This window comes from Cetorhinus maximus, chromosome X (genome assembly GCF_964194155.1).
Source record: "Cetorhinus maximus chromosome X, sCetMax3.hap1.1, whole genome shotgun sequence".
Classification (NCBI taxonomy): Eukaryota; Metazoa; Chordata; class Chondrichthyes; order Lamniformes; family Cetorhinidae; genus Cetorhinus; species Cetorhinus maximus.
Window position 1 is genome coordinate 751,443 of NC_135917.1, and position 21,126 is coordinate 772,568.

The 21,126-nt window shown below is 41.8% G+C and overlaps 2 protein-coding genes across 3 annotated transcripts in view; one reads left to right on the forward strand and one right to left on the reverse strand.

The window, feature by feature from the left end:
- ormdl2 (ORMDL sphingolipid biosynthesis regulator 2) overlaps positions 1-21,126 on the reverse strand; it is a 79,220-nt gene that overhangs the window by 22,110 nt on the left and 35,984 nt on the right. The window contains exons 5-6 of one of the 2 annotated variants that reach the window (XM_078534777.1): positions 2,951-3,187; positions 2,359-2,446 (exon numbers count right to left, since the gene is read on the reverse strand). The gene's annotated coding sequence lies outside the window, so the exon portion shown is untranslated. Of the gene's footprint in view, positions 1-2,358; positions 2,447-2,950; positions 3,188-21,126 lie in introns of those variants that run through there. The other variant, XM_078534776.1, reaches the window with a different exon arrangement.
- LOC144672772 (growth/differentiation factor 11-like) overlaps positions 3,801-21,126 on the forward strand; it is a 36,503-nt gene continuing 19,177 nt past the window's right edge. Inside the window, exon 1 of the mRNA XM_078534763.1 lies at positions 3,801-4,604. Coding sequence (XP_078390889.1) covers positions 4,208-4,604 — 397 coding nt within the window. The 5' untranslated portion in view covers positions 3,801-4,207. The remainder of the gene's footprint in view (positions 4,605-21,126) is intronic.

The following is a 21,126-nucleotide window of genomic DNA, read 5'->3' on the forward strand; positions in this document are numbered from 1 at the left end:
GGAACTCTGAAATGGATGGTTACTGCCCCGGGACTTCTCATCCATCACCTGAGTCCCAGTCATTCCCAGAGACAGACTGAATCTATCTTGATTCAAAGGTCACTCCGAGTCAAAGCCAACGGGCTTTGTAAAAACAGAGCCATTAAATGACTTTATAATTTTGGCGCTGAGCGCCTCAGAACAAATGGAATATTACCCACGTGTCTCAATGTATGTTTCCAGCTCTGATTAAACCCCCTTTTAGAGTCGCGCCGCAGGCAAGATACATTGGCCTTAACGGGAGGAGGGGTGCAGCACAGATTCACCAGAATGATAGAAACATAGAAACTAGGAGCAGGAGTAGGCCATTCGGCCCTTCGAGACTGCTCCACCGTTCAATATGATCATGGCTGATCATCAGGAACATCCTTCCTCAGATAAGGAGACCAAAACAGCACACACTATTCCAGGTGTGGTCTCACCAAGGCCCTGTATAATTACAGCAAGTTTTCCCTGTTCCTGTACTCGAATCTTCTGGCTATGAAGACCCCAAGGCTAAAACGATTAAATTACAAGGACAGGTCGCACAGACTGGGCTTGTATTCCCTCGAGTATAGAAGATGAAGGGGTGATTTGATCGAGGTGTTTAGGGTAGAGAGAGAGAAATTCTATCTACCCTAAATACCTCGATCAGATCACCCCTTCATCTTCTATATTTGGGCGGCGGAGTCCAGAACGAGGGGAAAGAACCTTAAAATTCCAGCCAGGACGTTCAGGGCGATGTCAGGCAGCGCTTCCACACACAGGGGAGTGGGAATTTGGAACTCTCCCACAAAAAAACTGTCAAGGCTGGGGGTCAAGTAAAAATTTCAAAACTGAAATTGATAGATTTTTGTTGGGTAAGGGATTAAGGGTTATGGAATGAAGGAGGGTAGATGGGGTTAATATACAGATCAGCCATGATCTGATTGAATAGGGCAACAGGCGGTACTGAATGACCTCTTCCTGCTCCTGTGTAACAGGCTCGAGATGGGGCTGAATGGCCTCCTCATGTGTAACTGGCTCGAGGAGGGGGGGGGGGGGCTGAATGGGCCTCCTCCTGTTCCTATGTAACAGGTTCAAGAGAGGAGCTGAATGGGGCTCCTCCTGTTCCTGTGTAACAGGCTCGAGGAGGGGGCTGAATGGCCTCCTCTTGTTCCTGTGTAACATCCTGACTATTTCAAACTTGTATTCCAAAAATGCATTGCCATGGTTTTCCCATTCCAGTTTTATAGTATGATGTCTGCTTGTTCAGGATGAGGCTGTCAGGCCAGATGTTTCCACATCTTATATGCCCTTAAACTGTACAAATCAATCTCAGGTTGGCACCATTGTGAACGCACAATCCCAGACTGAAAGCTGCTACAGACAGAATCCAAAAGCGAGACAAATGCATCACTAAATCATTTTAAGTATTTGTTTTGAACGCATTACAAGTTTGATGTTCATCGAGCCTAAATCTCTTGGTACCAATCGGGTTTCCAGTATCTCCTCCAACACTACTGTTTCCACACTGTCATGATGGAAATCATTTTTGAACATTTTATCTGATGCTATTAATTCTCGCTCAAAGCTTTACTGGCCTCGCCCTGCCCACTTTCTCCATGGTTGTGGAAATAATTGTGATTTCAGGTTATTTGGAGCCCAGGTTTCCACCACCCAAGAACTTTTTTGGGCTGTCTAGTAACTATTTAAAAAAAAACAATTGATTTCCGAAACTCAGGTTTGGAACAAGATAGTGGACATCTGGAACTCTCGCTCCCAAAAAGTTGTGGATGTTGGGGGTCAATTGGAAGTTTCAACCCCGAGGCGGATAGATTTTTGCTGGCATGGTTGGGGAACCCAGTTAAAATACAGATCGGCCATGATCTCATCGAATCCTCCTGCTCCTGTGTGCAGGGTCATACCACCAATTTGCTTTAATCTCAATTATTTTCTGTTAATTTTATATTGTTCCAAGTGATGGAGATATATTCTTATTGGGTTCAGTGTTAGAAGTAAATCTTGTTTTGCTAGGTCAGTATCACTATACACGTGTAACCAGTGCATGGAATTGCACCTCTTTAAAGCAACTGATGTATGATATGGGTACACTCTGAAGTGTCTCCCTTGTTTTTGTTAATTTAGTTTATTGTTTTGACTCGAAAAGAGTTACACTCTGAAGTGATCGGAAATTGCTTCCGATCAAAAGCGTGATTTCTGCAATTCCAGCGATGGAAGAATTTCAGTGCAACAAAACCCAGTGGATGTCTGCGGTGCAGAACTTTGTTTTAAAACCTAATTTCTAAGCATTGTATCGAACACAGTGAACAGATTGAAAACTTGCCCATGCCCTCTCACCGTTAAAAGTGGGTCAGAAATTCTTCCTTCTTTCTCTCCCTCGCGCGCACACACAACACAAAATAAACTGGAGTATGTTTTTGTTGGTCTGTACAGAAAAAAAAAACGAATATTAATAAATCCGACATAATCCTTTCAATAATTCGATCTGCTAATTGCGGGGGGGGGGTGGGGTGGTGAGGAGTGATTTTACCCACGTTATTGTGTGCGCAAATCTGGGATTAGTCCGCACAACCCAATGTCCAGTTCCCTCAGTTTTATACACAAATCTGGTTATAACTGCAACTCAAGTTAAATGCAAACCTGATAGTACAGATAACGGGTTTTAACTGATTAAATCGAATGATACACGATCTGGTCCTGTTTAAGTCTTGGGATAGATAAACCTGATAATAATACACTTCTTTCCTCTTTTTCGAATCCCAGCAAATGTTACCTTTTGTATTTTGTTTGTTGTGGGACATTTTATTCCGTTAAAGGCGCCATATAAAAACAATTTCTGTCCTCTTAATCTATACCGAATAATCATCATTCCCTTGCAAATGAGGATTTGAAACTAACGGGGCGAACTTAGATTTCGGTTTAAAATTACCTCTCCATTAAGCTGCTGGGGCCCACATCTCGCATTGCAACATTGGGTATTGTCGGGCCTCACTCTCTGCTGCTTCTCGGTCGTTTCGGTTAAAGTGGAGCTGAGAATTAACATGACTTCAGCTCCTAAAACACCAAAGCTCGTCAGACTATGAAACTGACTGGCAATTGACACGCAAAGCATTCCGAGGAGGATACATCCAGCCAATATCGTTCGACATGTAGAGATCGTTGTTTGCTTTAATAATAAGTAGATGAACGAACGGATGAATAAACGAGCGATTAATTTAAAAATGGTATTTTGTGAATTAATGCTTTAAAAACGGAACTTAATATGAAGTGAACTCAAACTGGCAGGGGATTTCAAGCCTTATTATACAATAAACAAATATTGTAAAGACCAAAGAAAGCTTCCCCCACCCCACAGCGAACGATGCCGCAATTTTGAATCTACCCCATAAACCCCCCCTCCCCCACCCCCAAGATAATAGATTATTTCACAAGAGAACCTGGCTAAAACATTAGACAATAAAAATGAGGGGAACACATTTCAGACAGAATCAGCAACAAACTTCAACCATGTTCATTACAGGTCAGTTTCACAGGAGCCATCAATCTGGGTTGATTTAAAAGTGGAGCAATAATTTACGGGAAAAAAACCCATTATGCAATAAAACATCAACGATTTGGGAAAAAATTCTAGAAATTAAACGCGAGGACAGCGCCAGTGATAGCTACATACGAATTACAAAGTGCAGGAGATATACTGTCCGCCCATTAAAACAAGATTACTGAAAGGAAACATTAACTTGTGTCTAAAGCAGTAAATACTCCAGATTGCGCACCTGTAAATGTGCGAGGAAGGAACAGAATGGCAGCCTGAGATAAGGTATATAAGTGTGAGACCGACAGAGAGTGGTAGGAAGAGAGCGGGTAAGGGACGAATGTTATCTGGCACTGAGACAAGGCGATTCCTTATTTTTTTCTCTCTCTCCTCCTGACAGCCAGAAAGCCTTTTGTTTGGCTCTTCAGCCAATCCTGGATTTTTACGACACAATAGTTGTGGCCAAAGTTGTGATATAAAAAGGGGCGCCTCAGTTGATCACTTATCATCCACCAGCGTGTCACTCACCCACTGTCCTCTCCTCTCCTCTCCTCTCTCCCGGCTACAGTTTGGGGTCGAGGACTTGCTCTTCATTCTCAACAGGGCATAGCAGGCACGCACACACACACACACACACACACACACAGTCAGATCATGCATAGATCACAGGTTTTCCTTTGCCTTCTGATCTCCCTGGGATTGACAGTCAGTGACGAGCCAGTCTTGGAGAAGGATTTAGAAGCTGGGGAGAGGGTCTTAGACCAGGCGGAACCTGGGAGACAAGAATGCTCTGCTTGTTTGTGGAGGGAGCACAGCAAAGCTTTGAGGTTGGAATCCATTAAGTCTCAGATCCTGAGCAAGCTACGTTTGAAACAAGCTCCCAACATCAGTCGAGATATTGTCAATCAGCTCCTGCCCAAAGCTCCCCCTTTGCAGCAACTGCTGGACCGATATGATATCCAAGGGGATGACTGCCTAGCCAAAGAACCTCTTCTGGAAGACGACGAGTATCACGCAACGACAGAAACTGTCATTACCATGGCCACTGAACGTGAGTACCTCAATTCCATCTTCCACACTGTGATAATCATGTCGATCGGCTCAAACAGAAATTAAAGGGGAAATGCTCATGTTGGGGGAGTTCAATCCCCTAAAGTAGATTCTAATCTTTAACTGTGATCGTTGCTATAGCGAGAGCTAAAAAAAAATTCTTTCGAGTTATTAACAGTCACAGATTGCAACTCTTTTGAGTACAATCACAGTTCTTGGTTTCCGGGAGTGGGACATGAACCCACAACCTTCTGATTCAAAGGCGAGGGTGCTGTGGACTGAGCCACAGCAACGTGAAATGTCGCTATCCAAGTGCTAACAACCTCGTGCTTCTGTATCGGACACCTCTGGTAACTCCAACATTGAGGAAGCGATTTTTGGACCAACCCCCTTATCGGTTTCACGTGTAAATATCACAAAACAGTAATTTCCATGTTATAGTCCACGTGCCAACATTATACGCAGCGATGTTTTCAGACTACATGTCACACACCAAATCACAAATCTTCCATTCAAAATTATACATGCAACCATAAACAGTCACTTCTAGACTGTAGCTCATACTAGAATGACACAAATAGTTATTAACCCATAGTTAATACATTAATATCACAAATACTAATTTCTAGGCTATCGGTCACTCATCAATATCATAAACAAAATTTTTTTATATTGCACTCTATAGCTTATTACAATTTTAGGTAATACATGAACCTAATATCAGCCATATTTCCAAAATAATTTATACTCTAATATCAATAATAATTTCTAGCTGATAGTTTATACACTGATATCACCATTACTAAATTATAAACTGTACTTCGTGCACTAACAGTAATTTCTCGATAGTTCGTGAAACATCACTAATTTTTGATGATAGACAATAAAATATCACAGTAACTTCTAGTCTATAGTGCATTCAGTGTCACAAACCCTAATTTCTGGACTATATTTATAAAATATCATAACAGTAATTGCTAAACTATAGTTCATAAAATATCACTGTTTCTAGACTATCTTTCATAAAATATCACAACAGTAACTTCTATATCACAGTTCATAAAATATCACAGTAATTTCTAGATTATAGTTCAGGAAATATCACAAAGAGTAATTTCTAGACCATAGTTATTAACATATCACACAGTTTCTAGATTTTAATTCGTTTAATATCATAAACAGTAAATTCCAGACCATAGTTCATAAAATATCAAACAGTAATTTCTAGAATATAGTTATTAACATATCACACAGTTTCTAGATTTTAATTCGTTTAATATCATAAACAGTAAATTCTAGACCATAGTTCATAAAATATCAAACCAGTAATTTTCAGACTATAATTCATAGATTATCACAAATAGTAATTTCTAAACTATAGTTCATAAAATATTATAAATAATTTCCAGACTATCATTCATAAAATATCAAACAGCAATTTCTAAAGTATAATTTTATAAAAATCACAAAGAATAATTTCTAGACTATAGTTCATAAAAAATCTCAGAACCATGATTTCTAAACTATTATTGACAAAATATCGTAAACAATAATTTCTAGGCCATTGTTCACAAAATATCCTAAACAGTAACTTCTGGAGTATAATTTATAAAATATCACAGACTAATTTCAAGACTAACTAAAATATCACAGTAATTTCAAAATGATAGTTAAAATATCCCAGTAATTTCTAGACCATTGTTCATAAAATATCATAAACAGCAATTTGTAGAATATCATTCATAGAATATCACAACCAATAATTTATAGGCTATCATTCATAAGATATTACAAACAGTAATTTCTAGACTATCATTCATAAAGTATTATAAATAGCAATTTCTAGACTATAGTTAATTAAATATCACAAACCCTAAATTCTAGAGTGTAGTTCATAAAATATCAGATGGCAATTTCTAGATTATAGTTCTTTAATATCACAAACAGTAATTTCTTTAGTCCACACAATGACACAAACACTAATTTCCAGGCTACAGTTCATAAACTATCACAAACAGTAATCTCTAAACAATCTCTTACAATAATGTCACAACACATTAATGTTAAACAGCATAGTGGCTACAGTCTCCTTGATTCTCTTTAATGCCACTCAGTTAAACATCCTGTTTGTTGTCGGATGTGTGGGCCAAACTGTCTGCCTCACTGGCAATGCATTGGAGTTCGGCTGCAGGAGAATTGGCAAAGTAGGGTTGTTCTTTGTGAAGTTGAAGTCAACCCTGTTGTGGAGACAGGTGCAAGCTACAAGGAGGGTGGTTGACAAGAGAGTCATAACCGGGAGGAAATGAGAAAGAGATTGTCCCGTACCCAAACAAGTGTCAAGGTAAGTGCCCCATCTTTTGCAAACATACTTACTGCTTGAACATGGAAGGTGTGGTCCCAGTGGAATGTTTCTCTCCTGCACCCTTGAGGAGAGAGCATGTGGAGAGCATTCATCTTTTCTTATGCTGCACTTTGGCATAGAACAGAGGGTGGAGGGAAGAATTGCAGCGGCGCAAAGCAATATATTGCACAAAGCAGTTTCCATTGCAACTCTCAGAGTACTGCCAGCAGAAACACCCCACCAGCTCACAAAGTCTTGTCTCTAGCAAGGGAAGTGGCCAGGGCACAGGGTGCTACTTGGGGACGCTCAGGTAAAATCTAATGGTATTCTTTACTCTCTTCTGTTTGCAGGTGCATTCAGAGGGAGAGGACTAGAATAGGCATTGGTTGGGAGTGGGAGATGGAGTGTGTGTGTTGGGGGTTGGGGTGAGGGGTGGTGGTGGTGAGTGTTAGGTGGCACCTGTCATAGAGCAATTGATGCCACTTTAGGATTCGGTGGTTAAGCTACATAGGGCATTGGCTTGGATGGATTCACAGGCTTAGTGTAACCAATGAACAAGCATCCTCCATTGATGTTGGTCCTTCAACTTCTGACTCCCTTTCATTATCTTCATGGCAAGGATAGTACTAGCGAAGTGGTTGTCTGACACGCCCCATGAGTTGACCTCTGTTTGAAGGCATTGTCTTGCTTAGGCATTGTAATCCCCATTCCTTTCCTCTGTAGACTCCTGCTGAAATGAAGCGAGTCAAGTTGGTTCCAGGAGGTCCTGGCATATCACAACGGTTTGTGACAAGCACTCTTCCCACCCCCATCACCCAGTATGTGTACACTAGAACCCAGAAACTGCAATTAGTGAGTTTGAGGGCGGGGACACCATGTGAATCACAAGTGAGGAGGAGCAAATGGAAGTGACAGGAGAAAAGGATCTTGTCAGGCTCCAAGCCAATGCCACATTGTGATTATACAGACAAGGGGCTGGTATTCTACTGGGCCTGCCTTCAGATGGGATTGACGCAGGGGCAAAAATCTTTTGGAGGCCAATATGAGCAGCCTGCAGTTTCTGGCAGAGAATGGGCAGCAGGGCACCTCTGCCATCACTGCAGTCACATGGGAAGGATTTAATGCAGCGTGCCATGGAGTGTGTGGCACTTTCATAAATCTGCAGGAGAGCCCCAAAAACTGAGAAAACAAGTGCTAAACAGCATTCTCTCAGCAACACTGTGAATAACATCTTTGAAACCTTTGACACACAGTTACATAAACTTACCATTGCCAGATTGGAAAGACTGGGCGGTTGTTTGCAAAGAAGAGTGACAATCTGTCTTACCCACATCCAACACATCCATGGGCTACTCCTCATGCAGATCGTAGGTCATCCAGATTGGGTGCCCAGTCATGGTGCTTGGCAAGATCCGATAGTCCAACATAGTGGTTTATTTTCAATGTGTCCACACATCCTCCCATTCCAACCAGGCCCCTCAAAAGGTTTGAGGACGTGCCTGAGAATGAGCTGGCATTGGTAGCTACTGTGTTGTTCAATGTAGTCCAGATGTAGCAATGACATCACTCCACCATGTGTCCAGAGTCTAAGGTCACAGCCATCCCAACAAGCCCAGGCTGCCTAACCTCAACTTGCCACCACAGTTGCTGCTCTAAACTAAAAGGAATATTTGAACACAGCCCAAGACAAACACACCTTATGGGGGTCACCAAGGGGAAACGTGTAGGGTTTAAACCATGCTACCTATGCAAATTGCACAGGATAAATCTCAATCTTATTTCTCCCTCTTATTGAAAGTGCTTTGGAAGGAATGTGCAGCAATCCTTGGGCTGACAGTTTGTAGGCTTTCCATTACCGGTTCTCGATCAGAGCTCCAAAGCAATCTTCTGGCCTGGATCTCAGTGATGTCCATGTCAATCTATTTCCTTGCCCTGTGGGCCTGCTCCTTGCTATTCCCCATGCTCTTCTTTGGGGGTCAACATTTTGCAGTATGCAGCAGATGGTAAATGCTTCTGGAGACTTTGGCTGTGGTGTAGGGCAACACTCCACTGAGTGGTCCATAGGATGAGAAATAGGCCATTCAGTCCTATGAACCTGTTCCAATGGATGCTGGAATAACTGCATCAACATCATTCTGGTGGTCACCACAGAACCTCAGGTGCCTCAGTGTGTCTGCCTTGTGCTAGTGTTGGGGATTTCTAGTTGGGGATCAGTAGCCATATCTGTAAAGGGTTGCACTGACCACATCAGGCAATCTGTAGTGGCACATCTGGATCAGGATTGACAGCCACTATGTAAGCGGGCATCAACTGGACAGGGCACACAACATTTATTGGGTGGTTGGATTCTTTTGCGTGCAGAGTCACATGTGGTACACATGTGGACGTCGAGGTCCTTCATGTCAACCCATGGCCTTCAGGGGGAAGATTTGCCTCAATTACTGTTCAGGTGGCATCTGACCACAGAGGTATTATCATGTATGTCAGTGGCTATTATCCAGGAAGCAGCCATGATGTCCTCATCGTGCAGCCTCTTAGAGTGCTTGAGGGAAGACACTGGCTGGATGGTTTGTAGAAGAACAAAACTATACTGTACAACCATGGTTGTGGACACCACTGAGACAGCTGCAGCAGCTCAACCTGGACACCTCAATATCTGTTTGGGGCTGCTATCTCTATCTTTAGGAAAATTGCACCATCCAACTTAGGCATGATGAAAGGTTATTCAATCAAGCTTTAAAAGTTACTTCAGAGAATAGAACTAACCTTTATGCCATACTTGATGGAACCCACAAGAGCACACACCTTATGCCAGCATACAACTTCCTCATTTGCAGCCAAGGGAGACTTGGCCAGCCACATTTCATGCCACTGGCCTGTGCGAAGGAGCAGTGGTCTGCACCCCCAAATAGAGCTGCTCATCTCCCTTGGTGCACTTTCTGCTGCAGGACCTCCAACTCTTCAGCATCGTGGCAGCAGTGTCGTTCACCCGCCTTCACTGTGCCACTGTGAACAATTAGTTCCCTTTCATGGCAAGCTGCAGCCTTGCTGCATTCTGTGTTCTTCCTCAGCCACGAATGCTCTTTGGCTGAGCTCTACCTGTCACAATCCAATTCAAATTAAGGCAGGGATTTCCATCACCATATCCAACAAGACTCACACTGCAGGTGTGCACAATCCCAATTTGTCAGGCTCATAAAATCATGGCTATTGTATTTGTGACAAAAATGAAGCATTTATGTCCATAATATGTCCTGGTATTGGCCTTCATTATTCCCACATTACCACAATGACTTCACTTCAAAAGTGCTTCACTGGCTGTAAAACACTTTGGGACATCCCAAGGTTGTGAAAGCTGGTACATAAATGCCTTTCTTCTCCCTTCACAAAAAATGATTGAGATTATTATGACTAGATATTAAAGGCCAGGTGTCTGAGAGAGGGCTGAAGCCAATCACTTCAAACACCAGTATTTTATGGGTTCTGTTTGAATATGTTTTATTGGTAGCTCTTGTGTATTTAATGGACATATATTTAAATTCTCTTTGATCAAATTATTTTTTTGAAATCTCAGCCTGGCTTGCAAAATTGAGCAGTTTGTTTAAAGCTACCAGGTAGAGGGGAAGACTCAGCAAAAGAGATGTTTTTATTTCCTTGAGTGATTTATCTTGTCAGGCAGGTAAAGATACAAAGGAGGCTACAGGAGAAGAAGGTTCTCCTACAGGAGTGGTCTGAGATGCTGAACAGGAGAAAAATATCAATAGTAAAAACGCAAAAATATAGCCAGTTTCCTCAAGATTTGTTTCTTCTCATCCAAATCATACAGCGATAGCCAAAATAATTCTCATCCTCCATACTTGGTTAGCTCCAGCTTGCAATACAGCATTAATTGCAAAGTTTGTTTCAGCAATCTAAACAGCTTGTACATAAAGAGACAAATGAAGAAAAAAATAAAAGTATGTTAAATGTTTGATGCATAAGGAGCAAAATACTCTTGAAAAAATTAGCTTTCTATGTATATATTACAACAAATAATTTTAAGCTATAGATTGTGTGTGTAAGCCGCAATTGGTCAGTTTAAGCTATAGTTCCTAAGTGTAAGTCACAGTCATTTTATGCTATAGATCGTATGTGTTAATCGAAAAGTAGTTTACGCCATAGATCATAAGTGTAAATTGCAAAGTCATTTTACACTATAGATCACAGATAAGTCGCAAAGTCACTTTACGCCATAGATCACATGTAAGTCGCAGTCACTTTACTGCATTGATCACAGGTAAGTCGCAAAGTCACTTTACGTTATAGGTCACATGTAAGTCGCAAAGTCACTTTACCGCATTGATCACAGGTAAGTCGCAAAGTCACTTTACGTTATAGATCACATGTAAGTCGCAAAGTCACTTTACAGCATTGATCACAGTTAAGTCGCAAAGTCACTTTACGGCATTGATCACAGGTAAGTCGCAAAGTCACTTTACGTTATAGATCGCATGTAAGTCACAAAGTCACTTTACGTTATAGATTGCATGTAAGTCGCAAAGTCACTTTACGTTATAGATCGCATGTAAGTCGCAAAGTCACTTTACGTTATAGATCGCATGTAAGTCGCAAAGTCACTTTATGCTATAGATCACATGTAAGTTGCAAAGTCATTTTAAGCTATACTTTGTATATGTAAGTCGTAAACAGTCATTTTGCGCTATAGTTCATATGCAAGCATTGCAAACGTTATTTCCTATTCTGTAATTCAAATGTTTATGTTACAGTTCATACCTTCCTATGCTAAAGTTCATTGGTTAATGTTGTAAACAGTAATTTCTAAGCTAGAGTTCAGGTCTGATTGTTACTTCTGGGCAGTTTTTCATACAGTAATTTGTCAATCAGCCATTTCAAGACTTATAGTTTGTATGCTAATGTCACAAACAACAATTGCTATATGGTTCACTGGTTAATATCACACAGTAATTTCTGAGATATTGTGTTTGCATTCAAGTTGTAACAGCTTATATACTAATATCATAAATGGTCATTTCTGGATTATGTTTCTGCACAATTACAAACACATTTATAGATAGATCGTTCTTTGAGTGGGGTAATCAGATTTGAAATAAATTGTTTAAACTTATTTTCTGAAACAGAAGTAAATGAAATAGTCATTTGGTAGTACGGAACTTGAATATTGCTGAAAAAATAGAGACATGCTGTCGAAGCTTTTCATCATGCACTCATCAGGACAGAATTTGCAAGAAAAGAATACCAATTGTAAAGGGAACAACAATTTATACTGCATAAGAGAGTGCTGATTGGTTGGCAAGTAGGACTCTGATTGGTAGAGGCGGTGCCATGGAAAATGCTCCAGGGAACAATTAACTGCCAAGTTTTTGTTTAAATTAAAACCAAGCACGTCAACTCTGGTCAAGGCATTGCCATTGGGAATGAACTAGTGAATGGCTGTCCCCCAAGCTTTTGTTTAGTTGAAAAAGGCACAATGTGTGCATATGTTCCTTCTGTCTGCAAAGCACAGGGCCCTGTGTGTGAATATATGTGGCTTCTAGCATGCATAACTAAACCATATCTTAAATTGAATCTTAAATTGTTTGTCAGTGTATTTCTTAGCACAATCAGGATTGTTTAGCAAGTGTTGTCCAATCACGGAATCACTGTTCGGCTGTTTGCAACAGGAAAAGTACTGACTGTACCCAACCAGTCCCAGCTTGCAAAACTCAAAACATAACGTCCAACATTAGATGTGGTTCCGTGTTTGGACAGCACCTGCTAAACAATCCTGATGGTGCTAAGAATTACACTGAAAATCAATTTAAGATAGTCAGTAAGGCTTGCAGTGTGGCTCACTTACGTGTGCTAGAAGCCACATATATTCACACACAGAGCCCTGTCCTTTGCGGACAGAAGGAGCTTCTTGCAAGACCCGTTTTCACTTTTAAAAAAATTAATTCTCGGGATGTGGGTGTTGCTGGCAGGGTTACCATTTATTACCCATCTCTAGCTACCCTTGAGAAGGTGGTGATAGGCCTTTTTGAACCCCTGCAGTCCATGTGAAGGTACTCCTAGTTACGTAGTGTTCGAGGATCTCTTATTTAGACAGTATCTTGACAGAACATATACTGATATTCATAACATACTGTGTACCCTGCTGGACATCAAATCTTTCAACATCTCAGTCGCTGACTGATTCTTTTTATTTATTCATGCTGATGAAAACACCCAGAGTCAGTAGTACCCAATGTTACTCCATTACAATTAGTCAAGTAACTTGAGACCATCCAGGACAAAACTGCCACTTGATTGGTACCTTGTCAACCACTTACTCCCTCCACCACCGACGCACAGGAGCAGCAGTGTGTGTACACCATCTACAAGATGCACTGCAGCAACTCACCAAGGCTCCTTCGACAGCACCTTCCAAACCCACGACCTCTACCATCTAGAAGGACAAGGGCAGCAGACACATGGGGAACACCACCACTTGCAAGTTGTCCTCATGTCACTCACCATCCTCATTTGGAAATATAGTGAATGATACAGTGAGGTTCCTTCACTGTCACTGGGTCAAAATCCTGGAACTCCCTCCCTAGCAGCGCTGTGGGTGGACCTACACCACAGGGACTGCAGCGGTTCAAGAAGGTGCCTCACTGGCAAGGGTAATTAAGGATGGGCAATAAATGCTGGCGTTGGCAGCGGTACCCATATTCCACAAACAAAGAAAATAAAGGTTAAATGGATGACAGTTCAGAAACACTGCACAGCAGACACACAAAGCATCTGCCTTTGTTTTTAATATTATACTTTTATTTTGTGAGGCAAGGGGATTTAAGATAGAAATTCATATTAAAGGACACACTTTCCTTTTAAGGTCCATCTTTATAGCATCGTTAGGGCTTTTTGCAGGTTTTTGTTGTAGAGACTTGTTCTAAAGCAGCACTTTTGAAAAATTAAAATTAAAATGAAACAGCAGTTACATCTCGGGCATAACTCAATAAACACGAGACACTATTAACACAAAACACAAGACAGATCATGTTAGCTTCAGTTGTTTTTAGAATGTTTAAAGCGATTTCAACGTGTGAATGTGTGTGATAATCACACTCACTTGCCTTCTGATCACAAAAATGGGAAAGCTAGCAGAAATGTGCAAAATACAATAGATTGGGAAGATACAGTCAAACTCTAGAGAGATAAAAGAGAAAGCGAGTGCATTGTACACAGTGAAAACACTTCCCATTTTATCGGTGGGGGGGAGGGGGGCAATGGTCGGGGGGGTATAAGAACCTTTGAAGTGTTATTACCCATGAAATTGGCAGTGTTTGTCTTGTCTGTTTATAGCACTTCCCCACCCTCTTTTGAACATTTGAACCAGTGTAAACCAGATTATAACGTGGTGGGATGAGGTTCCCCCCAGCCCCAAAAACACCCAAAGGTGAACAATAGGAAAACATGCACCTCTCCCTTTCTCTCCACACTTTAGAAATTCATTTAGAAATCTGACACACTGGCACAAAAACAAAGTTTCTCTTACCGATCGCCTATCTGATTTGACAGTGAGGAAATGGCTTTTTTTATGGGTGACGTCTCATCTAAGGCCTCCCCTTGTCCAGTGGGAAAAGAAATTGTGGAGGTTAATTAGTTAGGAAAGCTATTTATCAAACCTCTGTGACCCCATGAACCTTTAGCTAAGGGCCTCTCAAGTCTCAAAAGCCGTGAGGCACATACATGAAGTCTTGTACTGGTTCGGTTTAAAGGTACCACAACCAATCACTGTGTGCTTCCCTTGAATTCTCTTTTGTTTCACAAAAGCTCCATGTATAAAGAGGTTTTTTTTAAAGTCTGCGTTAGATAGAAGCTGGAGAATAACAAAATCACAGGGTCCTCCAGAAGAGGCCAAATGTGAAGATTTCCTAGTCTTTCTTTAGCTTTTCTGCCAGCATTTCCTTATACATACTTGGAGTGCAAAGAGAAAAGTATGTGTTCCATAGGACCCTGTACACTGGACTCCAACACTTTACTTGTGGTTAATACCACTACTTTTTGTGCATCACCCAGCAGCTTCATCCACACAGCCTGTGACAATGGGTACAGTGGTGTAGTAGTTATTTAACTGAACTAATAATCCAGAGAATGGAGCTCATGTCTCACCGTCAGAGAATTTGAATTCAGTTTCAATCTGTTAAGGCTGGTATCAGTAAAAGTGACCATGAAGCTGTCAGATTGTTGCAAAAATCAGAATGGTTCACCAGCATCCTTTTGGGAAGGGAACATCCTTAACTGGTCTGACCTAAATGTAACTGCAGTTCCAAATCAACCTGGTCAACTAGCCTCTGAAGTGGCTAGGCAAACCAATCAGCTGTACAAGGGGCAACTAGGGTTGGCAATAAATGCCAAGTTTGCTAGTGATTCCCACTTCCTGAGAATATATAAAAAAAGACAATCTTTCCACTGAATCACTTGATCTGCCCAATGGGGAGTTTAAGATCCCCATATTAGGGAATTAGAATAAATTAATTTAGACTACATCAGTAAAAGCTCATTTAAGATGAATTTACACAACAGGATTGCTATAAAGAAGGTGAGAAAAAAGACTAGGCAAATATTTTACTGGAAGTGCTTACAAGGTTCTTACGCTTTCCACCTTGTTTGTTTTCAGTTCTATCCTGGGCAAACACTTTGCGAGCCAGGTGACATTATGTAGGGACAGAGATATGGGGTCATGACCCCTGTCTGTTAGGGTAGGGTCATTTACTGCAAATGGGCTGGGGCTGCAGCTGACTAACTGCCCGATGGCCGCAGGACACTATTAAATAGAGCAGCACATACTGGGGAATACAAATCCCAGTGCAATTCTCTGCAGATGTCGGTGGGACAAGATCAACCCTTCATAAAATGAACATACTGGGTATTAAAATCATGCTAATGGTGAATTTGATTTTTAGGACCATTAGTTAATATTGGACACTCTTGGTTCCTGGATTCATCGTTTAACTCACAGAGGTTGAACAGTGTAAATTAACTCAGAGCATTTAAAATTCTGTCCGTTTTTACAGAACATTCTTTATCCTCTTAGTAAATTGTGCATGAATAGGTTTCCTGTAATGAACTGCAAACTGTTTCTCTGTGAACCTGCAGTAATGCTATAGTGCTCTCTTTAACTGAGATATTGATGGAGCAGAACAATATATTGTACACACCCAGGAGAGACTTGCACAGCTGTTAATTCTAACTAATTTTACTAAGGTGAATTTCCCAGTTTTGTCCCCTCCTTTCATGCATGCACTGCCCCTCTCCCCCCACCCCACCCTGCCCAGGTATTGTTCCACAAGCAGTGAGTCCTTTGGTATTTCATCCCTTTCATGAATTTAAGATGGCAAGGTATTGAAGTGTGGCACCTGGCTGATGACAGTTAACTCCATATGGATTGAGAATCAAATCTGGGATCTTTCTAGTCTGCACAGCTGAGAAGTTGCAGGGACACTCGGTGCTTCATATTTCTGTTAAGAGTTTTGAGGTTAGCCTTCAGGCTTTGTGTTACTTGAATCTATTTCTTCTCACTGCCACCTTCATGGCAAGCAGGGTTTGCTGACAGCTTTCACCTGACATGACAAGTGACAGACAGGGGGCTTTACTATATTAGACTAGGGTTACTGGAAAGGAAATAATCTGGCTCCTTTCATATCCTGTCCTCAGCTATGTGACTGAGGAGTCAATGAGCAAACACTTTGCTGCTTTGAACGAACAGTAACCCAACCAGCTGCTCCATCCATCCCAGAGGGAAACCTCAATCAAAAAATGGCATCCACCCCCATCTATCATAATGTCAATCACATTCAACCATCCCTACCTGTTCCCTGCTCACCCTGTGTAACCCCTGGGTCCAGTTCTCACTCTGTATTCACCCTGTGAAATCCCTCGGCCCTGTTCTCTCTCTGTACTCACCCCAGTAACCCCTGGGCCCTGTTCTCTCTCTGTACTCACTCCGTATAACCCCTGGGCCCTGTTTCACATTCAAAGACAGCAGTGCTTTATTGAACTGATGTAAAATGGCAGCTTACAGAGAGACTGCCTCATGGCAGAGATCATATGACTATGGCAAGCCAGATAGGACATGCAGTAGTGTTGCATTTTAAAACCCAAAGATCCCCCTCTTCATAACAAACAAAAGATCCAAACATCCCCCTTTACCTAACGAACAAAAGGCAAATTTGCATGCACGATCATGTGTAACTGTGAGCTACCCACTATACACCCACTGTTCTCATGCATTAACAGCTGTTTGTTCTATTAGTCAATCTCTGCACTTACATTGCATACATAGCCTTTAAATCATGTAGGTCTCTTAATGGTACACATGCACATTGTGATTGGCTGTTAGGCTGGGTGGCGTTCCTTGTCCAGAGAATGTCATTCCCGTGGCAACTCTTGTTGTTCCATTGCGGTTGTTGGGGACATGTGGGATTGATGGTAGTTCTGTACTCAGTACAGCTGGTGAGATCCCTTCTCCCTGACTGGCTGATTGCTGTGAAGGAACAGCTTCTCTAGTTGTTCGTATATGCCTGCAGTTGCGCCGGTAAATTTGGTCATTCACTGCCATCCGAGCGATCGAAATGTCAACTGCTCCATGCATGTCCCAAGTTGCCACATGGGCTGACTCCTGTTGAGAGCATTGAAGGCTTGTACCCTGACAGACTCTCCAATGCTCAACTCTGGCAAGAGTTTGGCAGTCTTGTCAAAATGAAATTTGGCTTTCTGCTGTTTCACCTTGATTGTTTCACTCTCATCTGTTACTACTTCTGAATTCAGTAGCTTTTTTGCCCCTGGCATTTGTGTGTGGCGTGACATTGGTCCTTGGACTGGACTACTTTCCATGCCTTCAGTTGCTGTGTTTCTCCACTCAAGGATTGCCTTGTATACATCTGTGCTAGATTTGCTCGATTTCTTGATGATTTCTTTGGCGATTTTCACTGTCACCTCAGCCTTTCCATCCAACTGGGAATAGTCCAGAGATGATGTATAGTGTTAAATTCCCCAATCCTTTGTGAAGAAGCTGAATTCTTCACACGTGAATCGAGGGCATTTGTCACATCACAATGTGTGGAATGCCGTATAGACTGAAGTGTGCTTTCAAGCATTCTGCTATCTCTCCTGTTGTCATTGATCTACCTCCCAGCTGATCTACCTCCCAGTAGTCAGAAGAGTAGTCTATAATCACAAGATAATCAGTTCCTGCTATAGTGAAGAGGTCTACTTCCAGCTTCATCCATGGTCTGTCTAGGATATCATGCATCATCAATGGCTCTCTAGCTTGTTTAGCTTGGTACTCATTACAAGCACCTCACTGGCTGATATGGTCTTTAATTTCATTGCTCATGTTTGGCCCGTAGAGCACTTCTCTTACCTTCCTCAGACTCAATTTAATTCCTTTATGGCTTGCATAGATGCGCTTCAGCATCTCTCCTCTCATCTCCTTAGGGTTGATGACTCTATTTCCTTTGTGCAAGGTGTCATCTTGGACTGTCAGTTCATCTCTGAATCCCCAATATGCTCTTGTGACCACAGGTCTATACTTGATGTTCTCAGGCCATCTTTTCATCACTGCTTGTTGCAGCACTTGGAGAGCTGCATCTTGTTGGATAGTTCTCTTGATTTGAGCAAGGCGCTTGTCTGTCAGATTCAATGTCTCTGCTGGGTTGATGACTTCCAAGGCGTGTCGAGCTGCAACTGCACGTTGAATCTGGAAGATTTCACATTCTGTTGTAGCATCCTCAACTTTCTTCATGGGGAGTGCTGCTCTTGACAGCATGTCAGCGCTATATATCTGTTTTCCTTGCTTGAATGTCACATCCTGGTGATAACTCCGTAAACAAAGTAACATTCTTTGCAGATGCTTTGGAACAGATAGTAGCAGTTTGAGAAAAATGCTTTGAAGTGGCTTGTGGTTGGACTCCACAGTTATTTGTTATTTTGTCTTTCCCAAGCAGGTATTGGTGAAAATTCTCACAAGCAAAAAAAATAGCCAGGCACGCTTTCTTGATCTGAGTGCAGCATCATTCAGTTTGCATTAATGCCCTGGATGCAAATGCGACTGGTTGTCCTTGCTGCATTAGGGTTGCTCCAAGACCTGTCTTGCTGACGTCACACCACAAGGTGACTTTATCATTGACATCATAGTACTTCAGCACTGGCATTGTCGTCTCTAGTTATTTGATTTTAGTAAACGCTGCTTCTTGTTCTGTGCCCCAATACCACTGCACATCCCAGGCAATAAGCTTGCATAAGGGTTCACACTCTGATAAAAAATTAGGCAAACATTTTGCTAAATAGTTCATGAATCCAACAAATCATTGCATTGCTTTCACACCTGTTGATCGCTGCTACAGCTCTCACCTAGTCAGAATCCAGGCAAAGACATTTTGCTGTCAGTTTATGACCTATGTACTTGACTTCAGGCATCTTCAATTGCAATTTTTTCTTGTTCAACTTCAGCTTCATCTGGCGAGCTCTCTCTAGCAGTTGTATTAAATTCTGATCACGGTCAGCTATGGCTTCTTCCATTGTGTCTCCACATCCATTAACTAGCACTATGGCTTCCACTCCAGGAAGATCACTGACTATCTCATGCTGTCTGCATTGGTACTCTTCTGGAGCCATGGAAATGCATAACCATCTGTATCTCCCAAACGGCATCCAGAATGTAGTTAGAAAGCTTTCATCCAGCTTCACTTGCTAGTAACCATCCTTTGCATTTAGGGTAGTAAAGATCTTTGCCTTGGCAAGTTGCGGCAAAATTCCTTTGATGGTTGGCATGGGGCAGTGAGATCTCTTTAGCACTATATTTAAATCCTTTGGGTCGAAGCATACTCTCAGCTTTCCAGGTTGTTTCACTGCTACCATGCTGCTAATCGAGTCTGTAAGAGCTGTCACTTTCTTGATTACTCCCTTCTTTTCCAGCTCTTCTATCTTGTCTTTTAGACTTGACTTGAGGGCAGCTGGAACTCTTCTCAGCAGATGCTTAATTGGTCTTACACTCTCATCCACTTCGAGATGATATTCTCCAGGTAGGCATCCACCTCTGTAGACACATCTTTGTACTCCTCTAGGATCTGTTTGAGATGTACTGTGACACATTGTAAATCTCTGTTCGCACATTTAGGGTTATCAGTCCAAGATTTAGACTTGCTCCAGCTGAGTGGCTACTGCATACTGTCTATGATCTGGAACTCTAGATCTTCATTCTTGTCATTCTATTGGGCTCTCGAAACTAATTTGTTCTCTTGGTATGAATATCAAGCCATCATATAGCTTCAACCTTACTTTTGATGGCTTAACAGGTCTGTGAAGGTCATGATGTGGCATGGCACACCAGTGTCTATCTGACACTTCTTGTTCACTTGATGCTCTCCTTCTGTGGTCAACATTCTAACAGTCACAAACCATTTATTACCGATAGACTTGACGGAACCAACCTATTGTATCGTCAGACTCTTTGGCTGATATCTCGCCAATGGCCATCTGTATAGGCTTCAAAAACAAAAACACCTGGAAAAACTCAGCAGGTCTGGCAGCATCTGCGGAGAGGAGCACAGTTAACGTTTCGAGTCCGTATGACTCTTCAACAGAACTAAGGAAAAATAGAAAAGGGGTGAAATATAAGCTGGTTTTGGTGGGGGGGGGGGGGGGGGGGGGGGGTTGGGACAAAAGAGCTAGATAGAGGGGCCAGTGATAGGTGGAGATAACCAAAAGATGTCACAGACAAAAGGATAAAGAGGTGTTAAAGGTGGTGATATTATCTAAAGGAATGTACTAATTAAGGGTAGAAAGCAGGACAAGCAAGGTACAGATAGCTCTAGTGGGGGTGGGGTGGGGTGAAGGAATTAAAAAAGGCTAAAAGGTAGAGATAAAACAATGGATAGAAATACATTTAAAAATAATGGAAATAGGTGGGAAAAGAAAAATCTATATAAATTATTGGAAAAAACAAAAAGGAGGGGGAAAAATCAGAAAGGGGGTGGGGATGGAGGACAGAGTTCATGATCTAAAATTGTTGAACTCAATATTCAGTCCGGAAGGCTGTAAAGTGCCTAGTCGGAAGATGAGGTGCTGTTCCTCCAGTTTGCGTTGAGCTTCACTGGAACAATGCAGCAAGCCAAGGACAGACGTGGGCATGAGAGCA